The 21201-nt window shown below is 37.3% G+C and overlaps 1 protein-coding gene across 2 annotated transcripts in view; it reads left to right on the top strand.

Moving 5' to 3' along the window:
* The window catches only part of FAP (fibroblast activation protein alpha), a 62885-nt gene that overhangs the window by 24142 nt on the left and 17542 nt on the right, over positions 1–21201 (top strand). For both annotated transcript variants that reach the window (XM_003795142.3, XM_003795141.2), the window contains 8 exons: positions 1113–1157; positions 7008–7112; positions 7211–7281; positions 9410–9463; positions 11463–11587; positions 15467–15514; positions 20329–20427; positions 20919–20988. In XM_003795142.3, the coding sequence (XP_003795190.1) occupies positions 1113–1157; positions 7008–7112; positions 7211–7281; positions 9410–9463; positions 11463–11587; positions 15467–15514; positions 20329–20427; positions 20919–20988 (617 nt within the window). The remainder of the gene's footprint in view (positions 1–1112; positions 1158–7007; positions 7113–7210; positions 7282–9409; positions 9464–11462; positions 11588–15466; positions 15515–20328; positions 20428–20918; positions 20989–21201) is intronic.

Genomic DNA, 21201 nt, shown 5'->3' with positions numbered 1-21201 from the left:
TGGGTAGAGTGCCATGGCAACATCCTAGCTTACAGCAACCTCCAACTCTTGGGCTCAAGCGGTCCTCTTGCCTTAGTTTTTTGAATTTTTTTTTTTTTTAGTAGAGATGGGGTCTTGCTCTGGCTTAGGCTGGTCTCAAACCCGAGAGCTCAAGCAATCCACCCGCCTTGGCCTCCCAGAGTGCTAGGATTACAGGTATGAGCCACCATGCCTGGCCACTTAGGGTGATTTTTATCTATCCAATGCTTTCTGTTACTACTCTCCAGTAACTCTTAAACTTATTTCTGAGGATATGAACTTCTGATATCTGTGACTACATCTCCTCTGTTCTTCCTCACTACCATGACCTTGATCTGGATCTTTACCATTCTTTTCCCCATTATCACAGTAGTTTTTTAATTGGTTTCACTGTCTCTTTCCATCTTACCCATCTTCTTTCCATCTTCTAATTTATTCTCTGTATTATATTCACAGTTATATTTCCCAAATTGTTTATTTGAATTCTTACAAAGGTTTTACCTATGGGAGAAGATCAAACTTCTTAGAGTGGCATCAAATTTCTCCAAAGATCTTGTGAATAAACATGTATCCTCTCTCATCTTTTAACTCTTCCCTGAAGTGACCTTCCATTCAGCCATATTGAACCAGCTATGGTTTACTAAGCTGGTCTGGTCCCTCTGCTATTCATTCTGCCTAGAATGTTCTTTTTCTAATTATTTGTTTACAAATGTCTATGCATCCTTTTAGGATCATCAAATACCACATATATTCAGTAAATGATCAACGATATTATGCTAAAACATAAATCAAAATATGATTCAGTACAAATTTTAAAATTTATGATTTCTTAATAACATTGATAAAAGAAAGAATTTAACTTAAACTCTGCTGTGAAAGTTCGTTTTACCTATACCACACCACATGCTTGGGTGGTACTGGTCTCTGTGCAACTCATGATAATTCCACCTCATCACTAACCAGAATTTATGAAGATCTGCAGTAAGAGTCAATACTTAGATTAACCATGTTAGATAAGAGTTTTAATGTCTGGATTATATTTATGAAGAAATGTTCTCCTAATACCACGTTAAATGTACATTTTTGTCTTTTAGGCCCAGGAGCATATAGAAGAAAGCAGAACTGGATGGGCTGGTGGAGTATGATTTTGCTATCTTTTATTTGTTTTTTAATGAAATTTTATAGATTCTCAACTAACAAGGGGACATTTCAATCTACTCAAACTGACAGTATATATTTTCATAGAAAATATAACAAGGTGAAAAGCACAAAGGTAGTGATCTCTTCATTAGAATTTGCCAGTTGATTTCATTGTCTTTATTTTTATAGAATTCCCTTGAGAGCAAATCATATTTTTAATGTTGCAACCTTAAGTTTATTAGCTGACCCCTTGGTATCTATAACTAATATTACTTCTTAAAAATATAATAAATATTATTTTTCAAAAGGGAATATAGTCCTTGATCTTCTAAAACTCTTTTTAATAATTATTAGGCAATTGAATCTAGAACAAAACAAGTATAATGGGTATTCTTATAATTTTAGGACAATCTACCTCATATTAAATTTCATATAAACTGTCCTGAATTTCACATAGGTAACACATATAGTGTTCAAGTAAAGATTTGATATAAAATAGGACAATGTGTGTTTTGTTACAGTTTGTGATCACTCTTATCTGGAAGTTTTAGATAGGTTTACTTGGTAATTTATAAGGAATTTTTTGTATAAAAATTAATTGTATCTTATGTCCTATGTAAAGAACCCAAAATAGGACAGAGAAGAGGTGAATGTTGTGTGAATGTGACCTATTACCACAAATATATGATTGGATTTAGCAAAGATCGGAGGGGAGAGGATGTTTCTCTGATATTATGCAAGAAAAAGGAAATTCTTTGTACTTAATTTAACATGTTAACTCCAAACCTAAGGACAATAGGAATTCAGAAGCCAATTAGAAAATGATAAATTCTATAAAATTTAAACTTAAAATGGTTAGGGAGAAGGTAAAATGTAAAGTAAAAATCTTCTGATATTAAAAACCCTTTGTTGTATACATTTCTGAATCCAGAAATTTTGGCTTACACTCCATTATATTCATATGTCTTCAATAAAAGATGCTTCAGTTTTATTCACCAATTGGGGAAAAGTTATTGTTTTATTAATTATATATAGTAAACATAAGTTATATTCCGAAGTAACAAGGTAATAAGGATAAGTGTGTAATTCAGGGAAATAATGTGAAAATCATTGAATGAACTTTTTCCCACTGTACGAAATAACACAGGAAAACATTAGCAGTATTCAATGAAAAAATTCTCTAAATATTCTGGATTCTTTACCAATCAGAAGCTCACCTTCCAGAAAGACAATTCCTAGATCAATATTTGAAAATTTGAAGTAAGGGGAAAGTTATCTACTAATTCACACCCATTGGAAAGGTTTATGTTAATAGTAAAGAACAAGAAGTTGAAAGAATGCCTGAAAACATCATTCAGTTGTGTTCTCCTTTATGATAATGTAGGTAGATTTACTATAAAGTGAACTGGATGATACCATTTTACAAATAGATCAACAATGACACCAACAGCCTTCTCAAAGACATTACCTTGGGTATTTATATACATTTATTCTGAAAATGCTGCAGTGTTCAAAATACTCTGAAACATGTTAGAATGCACCTTTCAAAAACTATAAGCATCTTAATGTCAATTATATTAATATCTTTGTAAGTTCTGAATTCTATATTACACCAGCTTTGTGTTCTCAGAAAATGTGAGCTAGATTAGTAAATGAATAAACTACTTTTTAAAACTGTAGAAATGTAGAACATTTCTTTTAAAAATATCCTCAGTGGGGACACATATATGAGTCCTTTGAGAGAAATGAGATCCCAACATTACATCAAAAGTCATGACAAACTAAATCTAGAGAACTGAGTTATATTTATCTGGAACATGTGACTTTGTGCCAGATCATTTTAATATCTGTAGTTTCAGATACTATTGAAAATAATTTCTTTTTTATGTACTACTTTCAGTCTCTTAAAGTTTATCCAATAATCAATAAACCTTCTAAATTCCAAACCAGGAACTATGAAAAATTCTTTGCAATGGTAACTTTCACCTTTCCATGGTGCTTGCTCTGAAGGGTTCACTAATTAGATTTTATAAGTTCTGACATGCCTTTTGAAAAAGTCAAGCCACAACTTTATACAGCATAAATATATATTGTAATATGTTGACCATGTAGATTCTTTTGACCTGCAATCAACCTAGTGACTTAATGAAATTAACCAAAAAAAGCCTCTAGAAATATGTATGTATTTCAGACATTTGTTCAAATAATAGGTTTAGGGCATTTAAATAAAGTATACAGACTAGTCATATTAGTATCAATTTATAAAAACAGTTTTGGAGAAGTGGCTCCTTTCTAATTTTTCAGAGATTTAAACTTAAAAGGACTTTTGGAGATCCCCAGTGAATTAGAAAAGTGAGAGTAAATGACTTGCTAGACGTAACTGATCTCTCAGTTGCAGGTGCACAACTAGCAAATTGGTTTCTGGAGAATGTACTTACCACTTCCTTTCTTCTGTTATTTTGGGTTAAATAACCTAACTTCCTTGGTGTTTGATAAAAAAAAGTGACAACAAGTTCACCTTTAAAACATTGCTCTTTTGCCCTATATAGAACAAGCAACAAATAAGGATTTAATAAAAAATATAATAATTGGTGTTTAACTCCATACATTTAGAGAACAAACATGGAGGGCATAATGCTTTGGCTTCACAGTCAGACCCAAATTATTTTAAAATAATTAAACAATATAATACATTTTCTCCAGGCTATTGGCTGACTGCCTTAATTAAGAAAACTGAATTTTCCACTTGATGTTTGAAAGTTTGTGGTTTTGACTGAATGTGCACCTAGTTTAGACCTCAGCTTTAGGTCATCATTTAGCCACTCTGACAAGATATTACATGGTAGTAAATAATCTTACCTTCCAAGTAAAATATTTTCAATGGCTTTGCACTTCACCTGCAGATGAGTAATCTTTCAGTAAATCTAAGTATGATAAAAAGACCAAAGTAAGGGCCTTGTTCAAACTGAAAACAGCCTAGTGCCTATGCTTATCTAGGGTTCAGGTGTAACTTGCTGTGAGAAGCACTTAACTCAGAATGCATTATGGCCAACTCTGGCAAAGTGAATGCGGAAAAATTTCACACCCTCTTTACTTCATCCAAGTTACCTGTTCATCAAACACAGCTATCTTCACTGTGTGCAATGAGAGGAGACAAGATAACAGTCTTTGCTGAGCAAAAATATTCTTCCTGTTTGTTTGAATCTGATATCTTAAAACATACCACTCTGCCCTGTTATTTTTTAATTTTCAAGGAAAATTAAATTTTAAGTTTTAATCAATGTTAAAACCATTTTAAAAGTCATTTAATTAAGGGACTGCAGGTTGGCAAAGAATTCTTTTTTTTTTACTGTGGTACCTGAAAAATTTTGCAACACAGGTTTTATTATATTTTAGTGATTAAGACAACATAGAAATGGATTTTTGTCTTTTACACTGAGGATTAAGACAGAGACATTATACAAAGTTACTAGTGAGTACATATATTTTCATTTGGCTAAGAGGGTAAAACTTTATTCCAAAACGAGAAAATGTTTTTTTCAAAGATCTATATTAATGTAGAAATTCCATCTACAAAACTGCTAATCAGAGCTTCCTATTCTGAGCCTCTTGGTTATTAATTTCACTTAGAGGCATTAGTCCCAAGCTGGTCTTATTAATGAAACTAATGAAGGAATCATGTTGGGACACAACAGTTTCTCATCATTTCATTTTCCATTTTGTTAAAGATTCATTAAAAGAAAAACTTCAGATAAAATAAATTTAGCATAGTTTATTGGAGCAAAGAACAATTCATAAATCAGACATCACACAGAACCAGAAGAGGTTCAGCTCTTCTGGTTGTCTTTGTGTTTGGCCAATTAAAGCATTAGTTCATGTTGTTGGCCAAACACAGAACCAAAGTAGAGAACCCACCTGATTGGCTGCAGCAAGGGGTCTGCCTTATTTGGTCATGGTGTAATGAGGTATTTTCCTTGTTTGGGCATAGTGTGAAGAGTTGGCTGCCTCTGATTGGCTGAAACTCAGTTCTTTGCTTTACCTCTAGATTGCTGTTATTATGGGACTAGGTCAGGTTGTGGTTCATTATAAGGAACTCAATGTAGAGAGATAACCTCAAGCTAATGTCCTCCTGCTTACTGAGACATATAGATTCTATATTAGTGTACAAAGACTTAGGACATGGTATTATTTCCTAGAGCCACTGTAATAAATTACTGTAAATTTAGTGGCTTAAAACAACAGAAATTTATTCTCTCACCATTATGAAGACTAGAAGTCTGAAGTCATGGTGTCAACAAGGCCATGCTCCCTCTGAATGCTCCAGTGGAAAATATTCCCTCTCTTTTTCCAGCTTGATGGCTGCTGGAAATCCTTGGTGTTTCTTGGTTTACAACTGCATCACTCTAATCCCTGGTTCTGGTTTCACACAGATCTGTTTGCCAAGTCTCTCAATCTCCCTTTGTGTCCTCTCCTCTTTTTATGGGACACCAATCGTTGGATTCTGGACGCACCCTAATCCAGTGTGACCACATCTGCAAAGACCCTATTTCTCAATGGGATCACATTTTGCAGCATTGGGTGGAAATGAGTTTTGGGGAAAATGAATTTTGGGATCACTGCATGTAACACATCAAATAAATTGCATTTCAATGTCATGCAATCATAATCACTTTGAAAAACAAGGATTGATTTTATCAAAAAGTCATCATGTATCAGATCATACATGGGGCCATCATTAAAGGAGCCTACAGCAACTTCCCTGTTCTTTTCTTGCTCAAAATGGATCTCAGCTTCAGTCTCAGCAGGATATACATCTCTAGATAGGTGATATTGGTAGTTTTTGTTTGTTGTTTCTTTCCTCGGGTATAAAAGAGCATAATATCTTGCTCCACTGTCATACAGAAGGATACCAACAGAAGAGAGTGGGTTTTAAATTGTGGGATTATCTGCTCTGCATGGTGTAGAATAGCTCTTTCCTCATGCAATTCTTTTACCAATTTGCCATCATTTTATTTCACCAAACAATAATCAGAGGGGGATTAAAAAATGCCAGCAAATGTAATTTATAGAATATAAATTGACATGTCAGTGGGAGAAACATGAAACTATTGGCTAAAATTTGACATAAGGATTGCAGAATTTGCAGAATTTGCAGAATTTTTGTTATATATACCATTTCGAATGTGGAGATGAGGTTTGTTCTGTTTCAAGGCACACTGGAGTGTCTGGCACTCCTTAGCTAATTCCAGTAGGTACCCCAGGGAGTTCCCTGGAAGAGGTCAAACTAGTGCAATGAGAGGAATCTGTTCCCTGATCTCAAGGAGTAAAACCCTCTCACTGGGCAACAATGTTCTCTCAAGTCCAGAAGCCCCTCCCTACCATTAAAACTGTGGTTAGCAGCCATAGTTTATTGAATCGTTGTCATTAGGCCCTTGGCATCAGACTTGCATCAGGGATTAAAAAGGCTATAACCCTTACTAAGCGTCACATTTCAGTCAAGTATCTCATTTTAAAGTTTGCTTCGGTTAAATACTAATATCCATTTGTCGTTCTTTCAACTCGATTTTAAACCACATAACCTCAGAACATAGGAATTGAATCCAATTAAACATTGTAAACCCAGGGAGATGCAGGAGCAGCCAGGCAGTAGTTAGAATGTACAAATACCTGTTAGAATCAGTGGGAACGCTATCTATTTGCAAGAATGGAATTTCAGATGTGAGTGACAGAAGCTAGGGGAGGAAGGCATTCTGATTCCTATACACACGATCACACATTGCTTTAAAAAAAAATAACTATGGTTTTAGTTCCGTTTGTCTTTGAATATAACCTCTGTTAATTTTTTCCAGTTCTTTGTTTCAACACCAGTTTTCAGCTATGATGCCATTTCATACTACAAAATATTTAGCGACAAGGATGGCTACAAACATATTCACTATATCAAAGACACTGTGGTACGTTCCTTCCAAGATTTATCTCTTCAAAGATCATTCACTTGAGGTTGCTCAAATAACGCTCAGCTTCACACAACATAATGTTTGTCTTTTTATAGGAAAATGCTATTCAAATTACAAGTGGCAAGTGGGAGGCCATAAATATATTCAGAGTAACACAGGATTCACTGTAAGTATTGCACGAAGCACGATGCACCATTCAGGTTTTAATTGGCACCAATGGACATACGAAGGATACTGTACCATCTCTTTTAGTTAAGAGCATTCTTGCTACTCTATAGTTTAGTTCAGGCGATGCTGAGTTCATTTAAGATTGTACATTCCTTAAGATACAGTCAACACGATTTCCTCTTGGAAAATCATGATAATCATTTCTATTCCGATGCTTGGTAGATAATTACATAAAAAAAATACAAATTTAAAAATAATACCTTGTTTTAAAGGGAAATTTTGCTCTTCCACACTGGAAGCAATGAGCAAGCTTAAAATTCCATGGAGGGCAGCCCATAGATAGGGAGAATCTTTTGTAGTGATTCAGTGTTATATAAGTTGAAGATTATTTTTTATAACAGCTATCATTTATTGAACAATTAGTACATATCAGATACTATGAAGTAGAATTGATCATTCTAAAATTTACAGATGAGGAAACCAATAGTCATCAAATTTAAGGGCCATGCAATGGCAGACTAGGATTCAAACCAAAACACATTTAAACCTCAGGCTTTTATTGCTAACTTCAGGATGGGCTTTCTTTCTTCCAGTTCTTTATGTCACTTCTCTCCAGGGGTCCTCTCTTATGCTCATAATCTGTCTCCCATTACCTGGAATTCTAGGAGCACTAGGAGGAGGCCATTAGTCCAGGATCACTTGATGAAACCCTATTTGTAATCTATTGCCAATGCATTGAATTCTTTGAATAGAGGGAAAAGGAGCTTGGAATTGGAGCAGACGATGGGAATGACAAGACAAAAAAAAAAATAGTGGGAGATTAATTTCCATATGTTGAGGAAATGGGAAAAACTGAAGGGCATGAGATCCGGCTCTGGTCCTGACAGAAACCTAGGTGATGGTGGTCTGAATTAGAGTAATAGCAATGAGTTAGAGACGCTAGGGACAAAACTGGCCCCTTCTTTGATTGCATGCTTAGCACTTAGCACAGTGGCTGATACAGAGGAGCAGTTCAATGCATACTCCCTAAATGAAATAGAGGAAGGGGCAGATAGTAGAGGGTGGAGGCTGAAAGGGGCTGGTAAATTACTGGCTGTGAAAGAGAAGAGGGAAGAGCGAACGTGTATTCTGCTGCAAGGGTTAGAGCAAGACAATAAGGAAAGCTTCCCATAGCAAGAAAGCAGCAGGGGGCTCTTGGGGAAGATGCTGAGTAGTTTATTCACAGGTTGCCGGAGATGTTTTATGTGGGAAAGGCAAGTGATGACTGGAGTCCCGTGAAGTCAGTAAAGATGCGTGGAAAGATGCTGATTTAAGGCATAACTCTGATGCCAGAAATGAGTTGTATTCTGTTGCCTTTTTATTTCACTTGGAACTAAAAAGATTTTCATGATACTGCGGATATAGATGTACTGGACTGCTGAACCATCCTGAGAATTAAACCAAACTTTTGTGATTCCAGTTTTTTCACACCTTGTTATGTTCTTCCCGAAAAACCAAAAATGACAGTTTGTGATACTCAGATAAACTCACAGAAGAGGGAAAAATCACCTCTCTAAACGGGATTTCCCACTTCATGACTTTATTGAAACAGGTTAGAACTGGCACCTGGATACTTAAGTAACAAAAACGCTCTCTTGTGATTTGTTTTCTTTCTGGGTAAATTAACATGCCCTTTGCATGGCATCCATGGTGGGTGAATTTCTCTGATTTGTAGCAAATATATCTACTGTCAAGGCTTCTGTGAAATAAATTCAAAGTGTGTTCAGAAGCATAGGCAAAAGTAAGTAACAGAATATAGAGAAACTAGTAAAATATTGTCAATCTTGGAAAAGCAGAAGTGTGCTATTAATCAAATGTTCTAGTTTATTTTGCTTGGCTCATAATTAATGAATCAGAATATAATATTCCTATTAACAAAAGGAGTTTTCAGCATAATTTTATTTTCCTTTGATCATCGGGAAGTCAGAATATACACCCAAAATTCAGTTATGAAAGGCAGTTATTTACATATGTAAGTGCCAAAAATAAATAATTTCATTAGATAAATGTTTGCCTATATTTTTAGTACAATTCTATTGTCATTTATTCCTCAATACTTACTCAATTATTTCTGAATGGATTTTCAGGTTTTATTCTAGCAATGAATTTGAGGGTTACCCTGGAAGAAGAAATATCTACAGGTAATTTGCATCAATTCATTCTGGTATTTATATACACTGATATTTGAACAAAAATAAGTCAGAGTCCTCAGGAGATGTAGAATATTTTTTAAAGTGTGAAATTTAATAAAAAATCATTTATGAAATTAAGATAAAACATTTGGAGAATGTTGTAAACTACATCAGTATAATAAACACACACTCTCGAAATGTTAGCCAACTCAAAATGTTTGTTTTCAGAAGGGAAAAACAAGAAATTTTAATGCTTATATAAATACTAAATACTATTTCGGTACTAAATACTTCAACTAAATTTAGAGGTAGTTGAGGACACTTATTTATTTAACACATATGTATCGAGTACCTATAATATACCAGGCAGCGTTTTTATGCCCACAATGTGTGATTTCTTTTACTATGGCACACTTTGGCATAACCATCACAGCTCCCATATTAGTGTTTAAGTTCAGTCCAGGTGTCCCCGAAAAACATGATGCCCTCAACCATCCCTTCAGTATGTGGAAATAAAAATGATCGTTACCATGTGCTGGTGGTCTACTATGGGCAGGAACGTTTTGTCTGATTTACATATGCAATTTCATTAAATTCCCACAGGTCCATGAAACTGGTAATACTGTGGGAGCCAGGGTTTGTAGCCTCGCGGGGTGCCCTCTGAGTCCTTAATGTTCACTCCCAAAATGAATATAAATACTAACCATTATGGAGGAAATTAGAAACTTCCCTTCTGTCATATTCCTCTGTGCCCTCCTAGATCATAATCTTACCTTATCTCTTAGGGAGAATCTCTCCAGAACCACAAATGTCTCCAGACACTTTCTACCACATCCAGGGCGGGGTGAGGGCAGCAGCAGAAGGGCGGTATGGGTAACTGACAGCCACAGGCTCAGAGGTGGCACAGGTAACCCTGACGGCCACAGTCTCAGAGGTGGCACAGGTAACTGACAGCCACAGGCTCAGAGGTGGCACAGGTAACCCTGACGGCCACAGGCTCAGAGGTGGCACAGGTAAGTCTGACGGCCACAGGCTCAGAGGTGGCACAGGTAACCCTGATGGCCACAGTCTCAGAGGTGGCACAGGTAACCCTGACGGCCACAGTCTCAGAGGTGGCACAGATAACTGACAGCCACAGGCTCAGAGGTGGCACGGGTAACCCTGATGGCCACAGTCTCAGAAGTGGCACAGGTAACCCTGACAGCCACAGTCTCAGAGGTGGCAAGGGAAACCCTGAGAGCCACAACAGGGTTCCATCCTGGCCCTCACACTGCCATAACACCACCGAGTCTCCCTCAAATGAGATTCTGAAGCTGAGGGTTTGGGAGTAAGGGCCACGAGTCTACACATTAAAGATAAATCACTCCATTCAGGAACCATGCCGAGGGCTCTGCCGAGGCAGGGGTGAGACCCGTGTGGAAGGTGCAGACTGGCTGACAATATGTGGAGAGAGCAATCTCAGGCTGAGTTTCCATGAGCCCAAATTTCCTGCTGAAAGGCGTGGAAAGCGCAGGAGGCACTTAGAGCCGTAGTTTCTTCTTTCCGATTTGCTTGTTATTAATTCCCTTTTCCAGATACGTATGAAAGGAACAGACACTCCTTTCTTGGTAATACCTGCCAGATTTTCCTCATGTTTTGCTATGGGGTGGGAAAAGGAAGATGAAGAACTATGCATCCCAGCCACTTTGTAAAGTGTGAGAGATTAATGGTTGTGGGGAACAGCTCTCTCACTCCCTTTGAGGTCTTAGATATTTCTCCTACCCTGGGAAAACCACAGGAAGCTTTTCGCTAATGTTTGTGTGTATTTGTGTGTATTAAGGAAAAGATGGATCAAAAATCAAGACACATCAAAATACTGCGATTCCCCTTTACTTTAAATGATATTGGCAACAGAAAAATAGAGTGGGTTCGATGTCAATATGTAAATTAGTCACTTTACACGGAGTAGTACATTTTGATAAATACAATCTCAAAATTTCAGCTTAGTTTTATTTTCATTTCCCTCTAGAATTAGCATTGGAAGCTATCCTCCAAGCAAGAAGTGTGTTACTTGCCATCTAAGGAAAGAAAGGTGCCAGTATTACACAGCAAGTTTCAGCGACTACGCCAAGTACTATGCACTTGTCTGCTATGGTAGGTAATGGTCCTAACAGAGGCACTGCCTGCCATCCTCGCTGTCATTCTTGTCATCCTCGTCACCACCGGCTGATTAATTCTTAGATACAGTTAGTGAGCACTTGTTATATGTAAGGATTAGCTCATGCTTCTGGGGAAAAAAATGAACGGAAGATGGGAAGGTATTATTATCCCTACTTTTTGCAGTTGAGGAAGCTGAGAGTAACTTGCCAATCGTCCGCACTGCTGTTAAGTTGCAGCCAAGATTGAAGCAAGTGTCTGTTGCCTCTAAATCCCCTGCTTTTAACCACCACGTGCCGTAGCACTGTGACGTTGCCTACACACGTAGTCTACCAGCCATCTACAGCAGGCGTGTCATAAAAAGATGTTTTCTCTGATGAAATGGTTGCTGGACTTTGGCCCCATTTCCCCGAAGAAATTTCAAACTCCCAGAGCTGGGGGGAAAACAATGGCCTAGAAACCTGAGGTCCTGCCCTGGCAGATCAGTCATTCTTCAAAGTATAATTTCGATGGGGATAGAAAATGAACCTTTGTCCTTTCTAAATTTAGAAAACATTGTTAAGTAATTTATTCAGATACAAAAGCTAATAATGTATACAAGACCTTTCCTGGTTGTTGTAGCCCATGTGTACAATTAGTGGTTAATTTCTTTCCATATAATTTAATTTTAATTTTTATTTATTTATTTTTTCCTGTTATTTTATCCACCTTTTATCTGTATCTTGAACATGTGACAAGCAATAAAACAAGTTAGAGTAAGAGATCATTATGGGTCAAAAAAACATACTAGCATCGGAACACTCATCATTGAGATTTGGAAAACTGACTTGACAAATCTCTAATTCTCCCGTCTCTATCTCCTCCCAAATTTGGGACTTGAAGGTAGAGCCCTAGGCTAGAGATATCACAAAATGCATGCTATCTTCCTGTTTGGGGTATCAACTCTCCATGTGGGGGTGGGTGATTTAGTGAACCAGCAGAATCTCTGAGGGCTTGAGATCCCTGCTCAGTTGCAGAGGCTGCGAGGTTCCGGTAAAGTGAATCAGAATAAAGGCCGCCCGAACACATCTCTTCCCTCAACCCAGCCACCTGGTCTCAGAACCTGAGCCTCACTTCATTTGACTATGTGGACATGAATAAGCATTTTAACCTGAATGCTCCTTTAAGATGGCATAAGTTGTCAGTTTGAAATAACACTTCCATAGAATGTTTGGTCAGTGGCATCTTTGAAATGTCAGGAGATTGTTGTGCATGACCATATGTACTGATTGTGGTTACTGGCATTTAAAGGTATACATTAAATGTCCCTCTCAAATTATATGCAACATTTTTCAACCCCAGCTACATATTTATGAAACATGGAATGCAAGCTTACGTGCCAGGAGCATAGTATCATTGAACTAACAGCACTGATTCATCTCAGTACTCGGATTTCTCTCCCGGAAGGCAGGGACTGCTTTCTTTGAATCCTTGTGTTTATACAACCAAAAAGAATGTTTAATACATTACGGGCATCTGATGTTTGTGGAATAAACCTAGGTGTTAGGGAATATCAAAGTATTGCTATCTCACGTAGGTACTGAGAAAGGCATCAGCGACACCTTACTTACGTAGATGCCTTGACACAGACACGCACCCTGCATGTGTACAATGCTTTAAGGCTTTGGGAAAGCACAGGGCCACATTTTATGTCACTTTGTCTTCCTAACACCTACTTGAGCCTAAGTGCCCACTGAGGAGATCAGAAGAAATCAAAGACTAAGCTCTCATCAAAAGTTGGTGGAAGAGTCCTTTCTAGAACTTGAATCGCCTGACTTTTCCACCACTCACTCTTCCTTGGCAGTATGGTAATTTCCCATTTAGCAAAAAATATACTGTGTGGGAAGCATCACATCGTCTGGTGTTTTTGAAGCTCCAGTAAAATGAGTCACTGCGCCATCATAGGAAAAACCTTGAAATCTTTCCCTTTAGGACTAAGAGTAAAGCCTCATTATGTAACTTCAAACTCTCCCGAGGGACAGTGAGTAAGTCTTAGATGGCAGGATTAAAACAGGTAAGATCACATTGGTGAAGCTGATGGAACAAAAGCAACACCAGGTAGGTTTCTAGACGACCGATGCTTAGACCACTAGGAACACACCCTCAGGCCCCCATGTCAAGAGCAGTCAGTCATTGGTTTGTCTCATTATTTAGATAAAAAATAAATTAATTAAAATATGCAAGGGTTCATTACTGGAACAGTATGACCTTCAAAATTTCACAGGGTAGATGCTGATTTATTAGAGGATAGAGATTGAGATTCGTGTCTCAAGTCTTTCATTCTGGCCAAACATGTAATATGAATGCTTGTCCCTTTTGATAACTGTGAGGAAAAACTGCAATTACAGGCTATAAAATTCAACAGAACTTTTTTGTTTTCGTTTTAGTTTTGAGGGCACCTACTCAATAAAAGACTTTTGTGCCATTCCAAAATTAACCAAAGAGTCAGGCAGGAAATCAAAATATTAGCTTTTTACCCATAAAGGCCAGCTGGAAAATGTGGCTAAGGTATGTGGCTTCACCAATATTGTACCCAGAATTATGATTATTCACACAAATGTGGGCACAACAGGACAGCCACAGGCTTCCTCCATGGAGTCTGAGGAACAGATCAAAAGCATGATCTCTGCAGCAGAAAGATGCCAGGACAAGAGAGACGGAGCTACTCGCACCCAAATCTTCTCAGAACTCCTCTGCTTTGCACAGGGCCAAGGGGATGGTCTAATGGCGTTCCCTCCACATAGATGCAAGCAGCCGCATCTGGGAGGCAAAGGAACATCTACTCCCAACTTCTGCATCTGTTGCTTTTAACCCATTGATGGCCCGAGCAAATTTATCCTGTCAAAATATATTTCCAGGTATTATTTAATTCTATAGTTTAAGTAAGGAATAGTCAGTGTTCATTTGTAGCTCTTGTTAAAATGGCCAGTTTCTGCACAGAGAATCTGGATTCTATCTTGGAATATGTAGTGGGCACTGGAGTGCCAGCCAGAACCCACATCTTCAGGACTGACTCACTCCTTTCTCCAGCTGCTGAGCATGCTAGCGGCTGGCAGCTCACAGCTGAGCCCCTCTCTGGAGCTTGCTCTCCTCCGAGCCACATCTAACCACTGCTCCATGCTGGGGAGTAAAGCCCGGCTTGCTGTCCCACTACCAGCAACTCTGCAGGCCTTCTAGGGGTCTCTGTGACAGCACTGAGCCTATCTGTCCTGCTTGTCCTCCCCTTCCGCCTCAGGTGTGCACCCCACTACCACTCCATCACCGGCTAAAATTTAAACTTCTTTCCAGGTCTGTTGCCCAGGGAACATGACCTGCCACAGCATATTTTTAAAAAGGAAACATATTTAATATAAACTTCTGCACATATGAATTACATGGGGAAAAAATAAAAGATGCTGGATTTTACCCACCAAAATAAAGTGAACATTAATCCAAGAAGCCAGATTGAAAATATTAATACAGTCTGGGTACTGGTGAAGGTTATTTGGTGATAAGTGGACCAGTACAGAATTTCTTCTCAGAGGGCCACTTGTCCCTGAAGCTTCTGGGGTGCTTTTGTGTAATTAGATATTAACTATTCAGGATTGCTCTTGGAAAAGTGCACAGGCAATGCTTCTTGCACATGTTTTGTTTTTTTTTTTTTTAAATTGGGCTCTGATGTCATGTGTTGTTTAAATGTGACTTAAAGGGTGATGTTTTCATGGGGAAAAAATAGCTGCAGAATTAAAAGATATACTTGAGCTTGACACTAAAACTTCCAACAGTCCGTGTTGAAAACTAAGTGTTCTTTTAACGCGAAGCCGTGCTTTTGTGCTTTTGTTTTCACCCTGTGCACAGGACCGGGCCTCCCCATTTCTACCCTTCATGACGGCCACACTGATCAAGGTACTCTCTCTTGCATGCTATTGTCTTTCCTAAGGTCAATTCTCTGTGATATTCCGCTAGAGGAAGCAGGATGGTTTCCCCAATGATGAAGGGGAGTGCGATGGAATCACCACTTATTATGGCACATATGTGGGTATTATTTAGGTCAAACATGATCATGGGAAATTTAATAATTATTTGCATAGAATTCCTAGGGTTTTTTTGTTTGTTTGTTTGGTGGGTGGGGAGGGCATATGTTGTTTTGTGTGCATTTTTGTTTTTGTTTTCTTTTGTAACATGGCAAACTGGAAACAAATTCTAGATAGAACTTCTATGGTTCAGAGCAGAGAGTGACTATCACGCCAGCTTTTTTTGCTTTAACAGCTACATCACATCGTTGCCACATATGAAAGGCCTGAAATTTGGAGGCTCTTTCCATTTTCGACTGCTATCAAGACAGCCCTCCTCTATCTTATATTTGTGATATTGGTTCAAAATCGTTCACAGCTCAAAGATGACCGTTTTTGCTCTCGACAGTTATCCAAGTGTATAATTGCTCTGATACTTTTCCTGCTGGTTCTCCATTATCTTTTGATTTACTATTAAACAACATTATAGGGGATGGAGTTGTTGGAGACCAGGGACAATGGAGCAGATGCCACTTCCTTCAGCACTCAGGCCTGCGATTGTCCCTGGACAGCCTTGGTGACAAGTCAGGAGACTGCTTTGGGATTAGTTTCACTGCGGCTCAATGGCTCAAGTATAGGTGAAAATAAAGTAATGAAAAAAAAGGAGTCGATGCAGGAGCTCCGGACAGGACAGGCCTTATAATAATGGGATGGTGAATTCAGTTCCAGTTTAAAGTTTTAACCTTGTGTGTAATAATGAAATACATTTAAGAGTAACAGGTTAATATTTCTTTATTTGGCCCATCTCAGTGAAGGTTTAGAGCAATACTGTTTTCACGTCTGTAAAGTTTTGTTTTAGAAATCACCAAAGATGTCTGAATTTCTATTTTATCATGACTGCAAAATACAAGTCAGCTTCTTTTTTCTTATAGCACAGACTTCTACTCTCTTGATATCCATGGCAGATTCCCGGCAGAGACCAATCTTTGTACTGCTTTTGGAGTTTTCTTCCTTTATTCATTACTTAAAAAAATAGGTACACTATTCATATCACTCTCATACATGTCATATGTAATTATATATTTCATAACTCATAGAACTCAAATTCTTTCAGAGCACAATTCCACAATTTGCTACATGATGAAATTCTGATATTCTCATTAGAAATGTATACCTTCAGGCCCTCCCCAGAGAGTCTAATTCAGCAGCTCCTGGATTATCCTGGATTGTAAACAAATGTTCAGCTGCTGTTTTAGAACAGATGCTGTGTCTTCTGTATTTTTAGTTTTTTCAGACATTTTACATTGCATTTGGTGCCAGAAATCTTCATTCAAACAAATACCATATAACATCTGTAAGTTGACCACCCAAGGGACAGTAATAAGACACTAAGCCTACTGTACTGATCCGTACATGTGGTGCGTGTCTGGTCTGTGAAAATTAGGTCATCTTAAGGAGGTAGTCAGTAGGGAGATGGTCAGCTATAGAGGTTCTACTGTATTTTATTAAGCAAATATCATATTAAGCCAAAGACTGTGCCAGGTACTAGATCTGTCAAATCAGACATTGTTCCTACCCTTAAGGAGATTATAGATCAGTGGGGAGACCAAATGTGTGAATGAGCAATTATAATATAGTGGGGTAAAGTTTTAAAATGAGGAAAACGGAAAGCATGGAAGCTCATAGGGCAAGCACCCCAACTGGGTTTGGGGGTTAGGAAATGATTCCTGACGAAAGCTACATCAAAACTGAGGCTCGTTAATAAGAAGGAAGGATTCACAATGTTTGGATGGTTGGTTGGTTACAGTTTTCATTGAAAGAGAGGACCCACTGTGGACTGCAGGTTTTGAGGGAGGTGACAAATTTTGTTTTCAATGTTGAACTTGAAGAACTGAAGTCCTATCCAGGTGGAGGAGTTCTGTAGTGACATAGTCTTGGATCTAGATCAGAAGATTAGTTGGGACAGAAGATAAAGATCAAGAAATTACTGGTTTATAGAACACATTGTTACTAAGGCCCTGGACATGGACGAGATTAGCAGAGTGGGAAGAATAGGGTAGATAGAGTTAGTGGAGAAAGAGCCTGGAATAAACCTGGACAACCAACACTTGGAGAAGTGGAAAAAGAAAAATGAGCATGTTAAGGAGACTGAGAGGGAACTATAGGAAGACCTTGAGAGTGTGGTGCCATGAAAGGCAGGGGAGGAGAAAATGTCAAGGAGGAAGTGCACAGCTGTGTCAGCTGCTACAGAGAGTGAAGCAAGACATGCTTTAAATTAATAGACTTAGCAGGATGATTGACATCACCTCAGTCAGAACAGTTTCAGTGGCGCAGTGGAGGTGGAAGCCAGACTGAAGTGAGGTTAGGCCTGCCTAAATAAATGAAAGAGACAGTGTGTCCAAGAGGTCTGACGGTGATGAGAGGAGGGGAGAGGTGTCATGATGGCTGTAAAGGATTGATGGAGGTTTAATTTTGGTTTTGAAAGATGATAAATATTTGAGTATGATTAAAAGCGGATGGAAGCATTAGGAGAAAAGGGGAGTTGAAGACATAGAGGAAGGAAGCCCTTAAGAGTTGGGAGAGGATGGAATCCAGAGACAGGTGAGGGGATTCATCTCATGTGGTAAGGTCATTTCAAAATGCCTTATAATACTTGAACCAGATGTTCTGAAAACCCAGAAGAGTAGGCGCTTGATATCAAGGCTCAACTGGGCTTAATTGCTTTGGACACAGCAAGTGCTCATTTACCAATTGTTTGAATGAACTCATTTATCAGCTTTTCCACAGATTCTTCTTATTTAATTAATAAGCAATATGGCATTTTAATGTGATTTAAACAAAAATCAGAGATAAGAATAATTGTTCTTACAACTTGATGTCATCATAATGAAGAGTCTATAAATACGTCCAGAGCACATGCTACCATCCAGGTGCCAGGCACGGAGTATGCAATGATGAGTGAAAGAAGGTGAAATGGTACATTCCGGACTATTCCTTGCTAGGTTGCAGGCTTTTAATGTGAAAGCCCATAGAGAACCCAGAGAATAACCCCAGTTATTCTCTCCAAGGTTGTATGAAACTCCATTTGTACTTTAAGAGGTGGAAAAATTGCCCACTCTTTATCCATAAAAATGCAACTCTGGACTATGGAAGAATTAGTCAAGTTTTGAATTAAATTTGAAATTTCATTAAGTCATGAGTTGAGAAAGCTCAATACCTAGGAATAGAATGGAGAAGGAGTCAAAGTTAGAACAATGTAACAACACCTGGATATTATCTTCAACTCTTAGTACTTGTCCTAAAATAATAAAAATAGTAGTCAATCCATCAGTCAGCCATTCTGTGTACTTGGTCCACAGAAATCCCTTAATCCATGACAGCTCCACATACAGAATTCACACAGGAAACTAAAGAGCTGGCACTTAGAATTGTATGTTCATTTTACTTTTCTGGTTTTAACTTTTAAGGTATCACAAGTATCTCTTTCCTGATAAATTACCCGAAGTTAATGTGAAATTCATTACGTATCTTATACAAACCATACCCAAAACATCTAGACTTGTGCTAAGATTAAATATAACATGCTGGAGCAAAATGCCATGAGTATATGAAAACTGAGAGTTACGAGAGAAGTGGCTTGGCAAACTTAATGTAAGTACTCCTCCAGTTCCCTATCGCCAGGGACCACTTTTTCAAAAAGACATAAAAACAAGAAGTCCATGGAATGTCTTTTGTAGGGATAGCTACATCTCACAAGGCATCCAGATCCTCTTTTAAAATACAGTGTAAAGCTACAAATTCCATAAATTATATGAAAGACTAACTTTTCTCTAAAAGATATTAGTGTTGATTCCAGTTTTTTTTTTTTTAAAAAAAAAACCTACAAAAAGCCCTGTATTGCTAGAAACCTATTTGCATATATCACCGATCTGCAGATTCAGGAGATCAATGGATTTGTTCAGTTTCAAAGTTTAAAGTGTGAAACAAAACCGAGCTCAAGTATAAACAGCACTTTAGAAGATTTTCTAAAGGTGTAAGACAGAAAGAGAGCACAGTATGTCATATTGTTGTTTTTACTAAGATATATAACAACTTTGAAAGGCAGGTTTTGGAGGAATAGTATACATAGTAATTCAGGTACTAAAAAAAAGAGGGAATATCCTACATTAATCAAGTACAGCAGGAAAAACAGTTAAGAAAGGAAGAAATATAAAACAATCACAGAAATAATATTTGACTTTCACCTTGAAATTTAAAAAAACAAGTCTTGTAACTACACAATTCATTATTTTAAATTGGAGACCTCAGCAATCTAGATTTTATTTTTTCTATTTTTTTTTTTTTTTTGACAGATGTTAACAAAAATATTACCTTGTTGGTCTGGTCGTGACTTTTAAGTTGAAAAACAAATAGTAGGAGATAGTAAAACGTGATTAAATAAATAGTGTGGTTTCTGTGATTCTACTTAAAATGTGTTTTGATGCCATAAGGATCAGTTTAGGAGACAATAATTAAAATGTGATATCCTCGTAAAGTCAGACCTGCTCTAAAAGCCGGATTACAGTTATGTTTGTCAATATGAAACTTCTTAAGCAAGCCTTATACAGCTTCAACTTCATCCCTATTGAAGTCAAAGGAATTTTAATAAAGGGACTTTTAAATTCAAATACAATTAATTTAAAATGAAAATTTTTATTTTTTTTTAAGAAATTAAAATCCTGGAAGAAAACAAGGAATTGGAAAACGCTCTGAAAAATATCCAGCTGCCTAAAGAGGAAATTAAGAAACTTGAAGTGGATGAAATGAGTAAGATCTTCTAAAAACTTCTCATTTATAGAAATAAAGCTTGCTACTTTTCTTTAAAAAAAAAAATGAGAGGGTAAATGTTATAGTCCAAACCTGATAGTATAATATGTTGTAGGGTCTTATTTAAAAACAATCTTACTGTAGCAATATTTAGTCTTACTAAATATCTTTCGTATATTTGTGAATATAGCTGATCTTATACTTTTCCATAGCCCCCTTGCAACACTGGCATTTTTTAAAAAGAGCTTATTTCTAATTTTAATTTTAGAATGGATGCTTCTAGAACAGACAGTAATTCAAGATTTCTAATCATTTATAAACATAAAATACTTATTAAAAATCAATTTTAAATAAATCCTCAATTCTTAACAATTTAGTAGCTGTAAATTGAGTTTCTGGCATATATCGTCATTAAAGAATATAAATGATGCCATGCGTATTATGGAATGAAATTTTTCTCTCTCTTTCTCTCTTTTTTTCTGTTTTCAAAGCTTTATGGTACAAGATGATTCTTCCTCCTCAATTTGACAGATCAAAGAAGTATCCCTTGCTAATTCAAGTGTATGTAATATTTTCTTTGGTGTAAAAACTATTTACTGAAAATATGTTGGATGAAATACACATTTATGAAATAGAATGAACCATTCTCCTTGGTAACAGTTCCTATTGATGCTGTTTTTATATATTCCTCAACTAATCAGAGTAAATAAAATATGGCTATTTAAAACGGATTGAGGAAGTTTTGAGATTTTAGATGGACTTGCTTGCATTTGC

Source organism: Otolemur garnettii, unplaced genomic scaffold (assembly GCF_000181295.1).
Source record: "Otolemur garnettii isolate 467f Iridium unplaced genomic scaffold, OtoGar3 scaffold00090, whole genome shotgun sequence".
NCBI classification, from domain to species: domain Eukaryota; kingdom Metazoa; phylum Chordata; class Mammalia; order Primates; family Galagidae; genus Otolemur; species Otolemur garnettii.
This window is presented reverse-complemented; position numbering and strand designations above follow the sequence as displayed.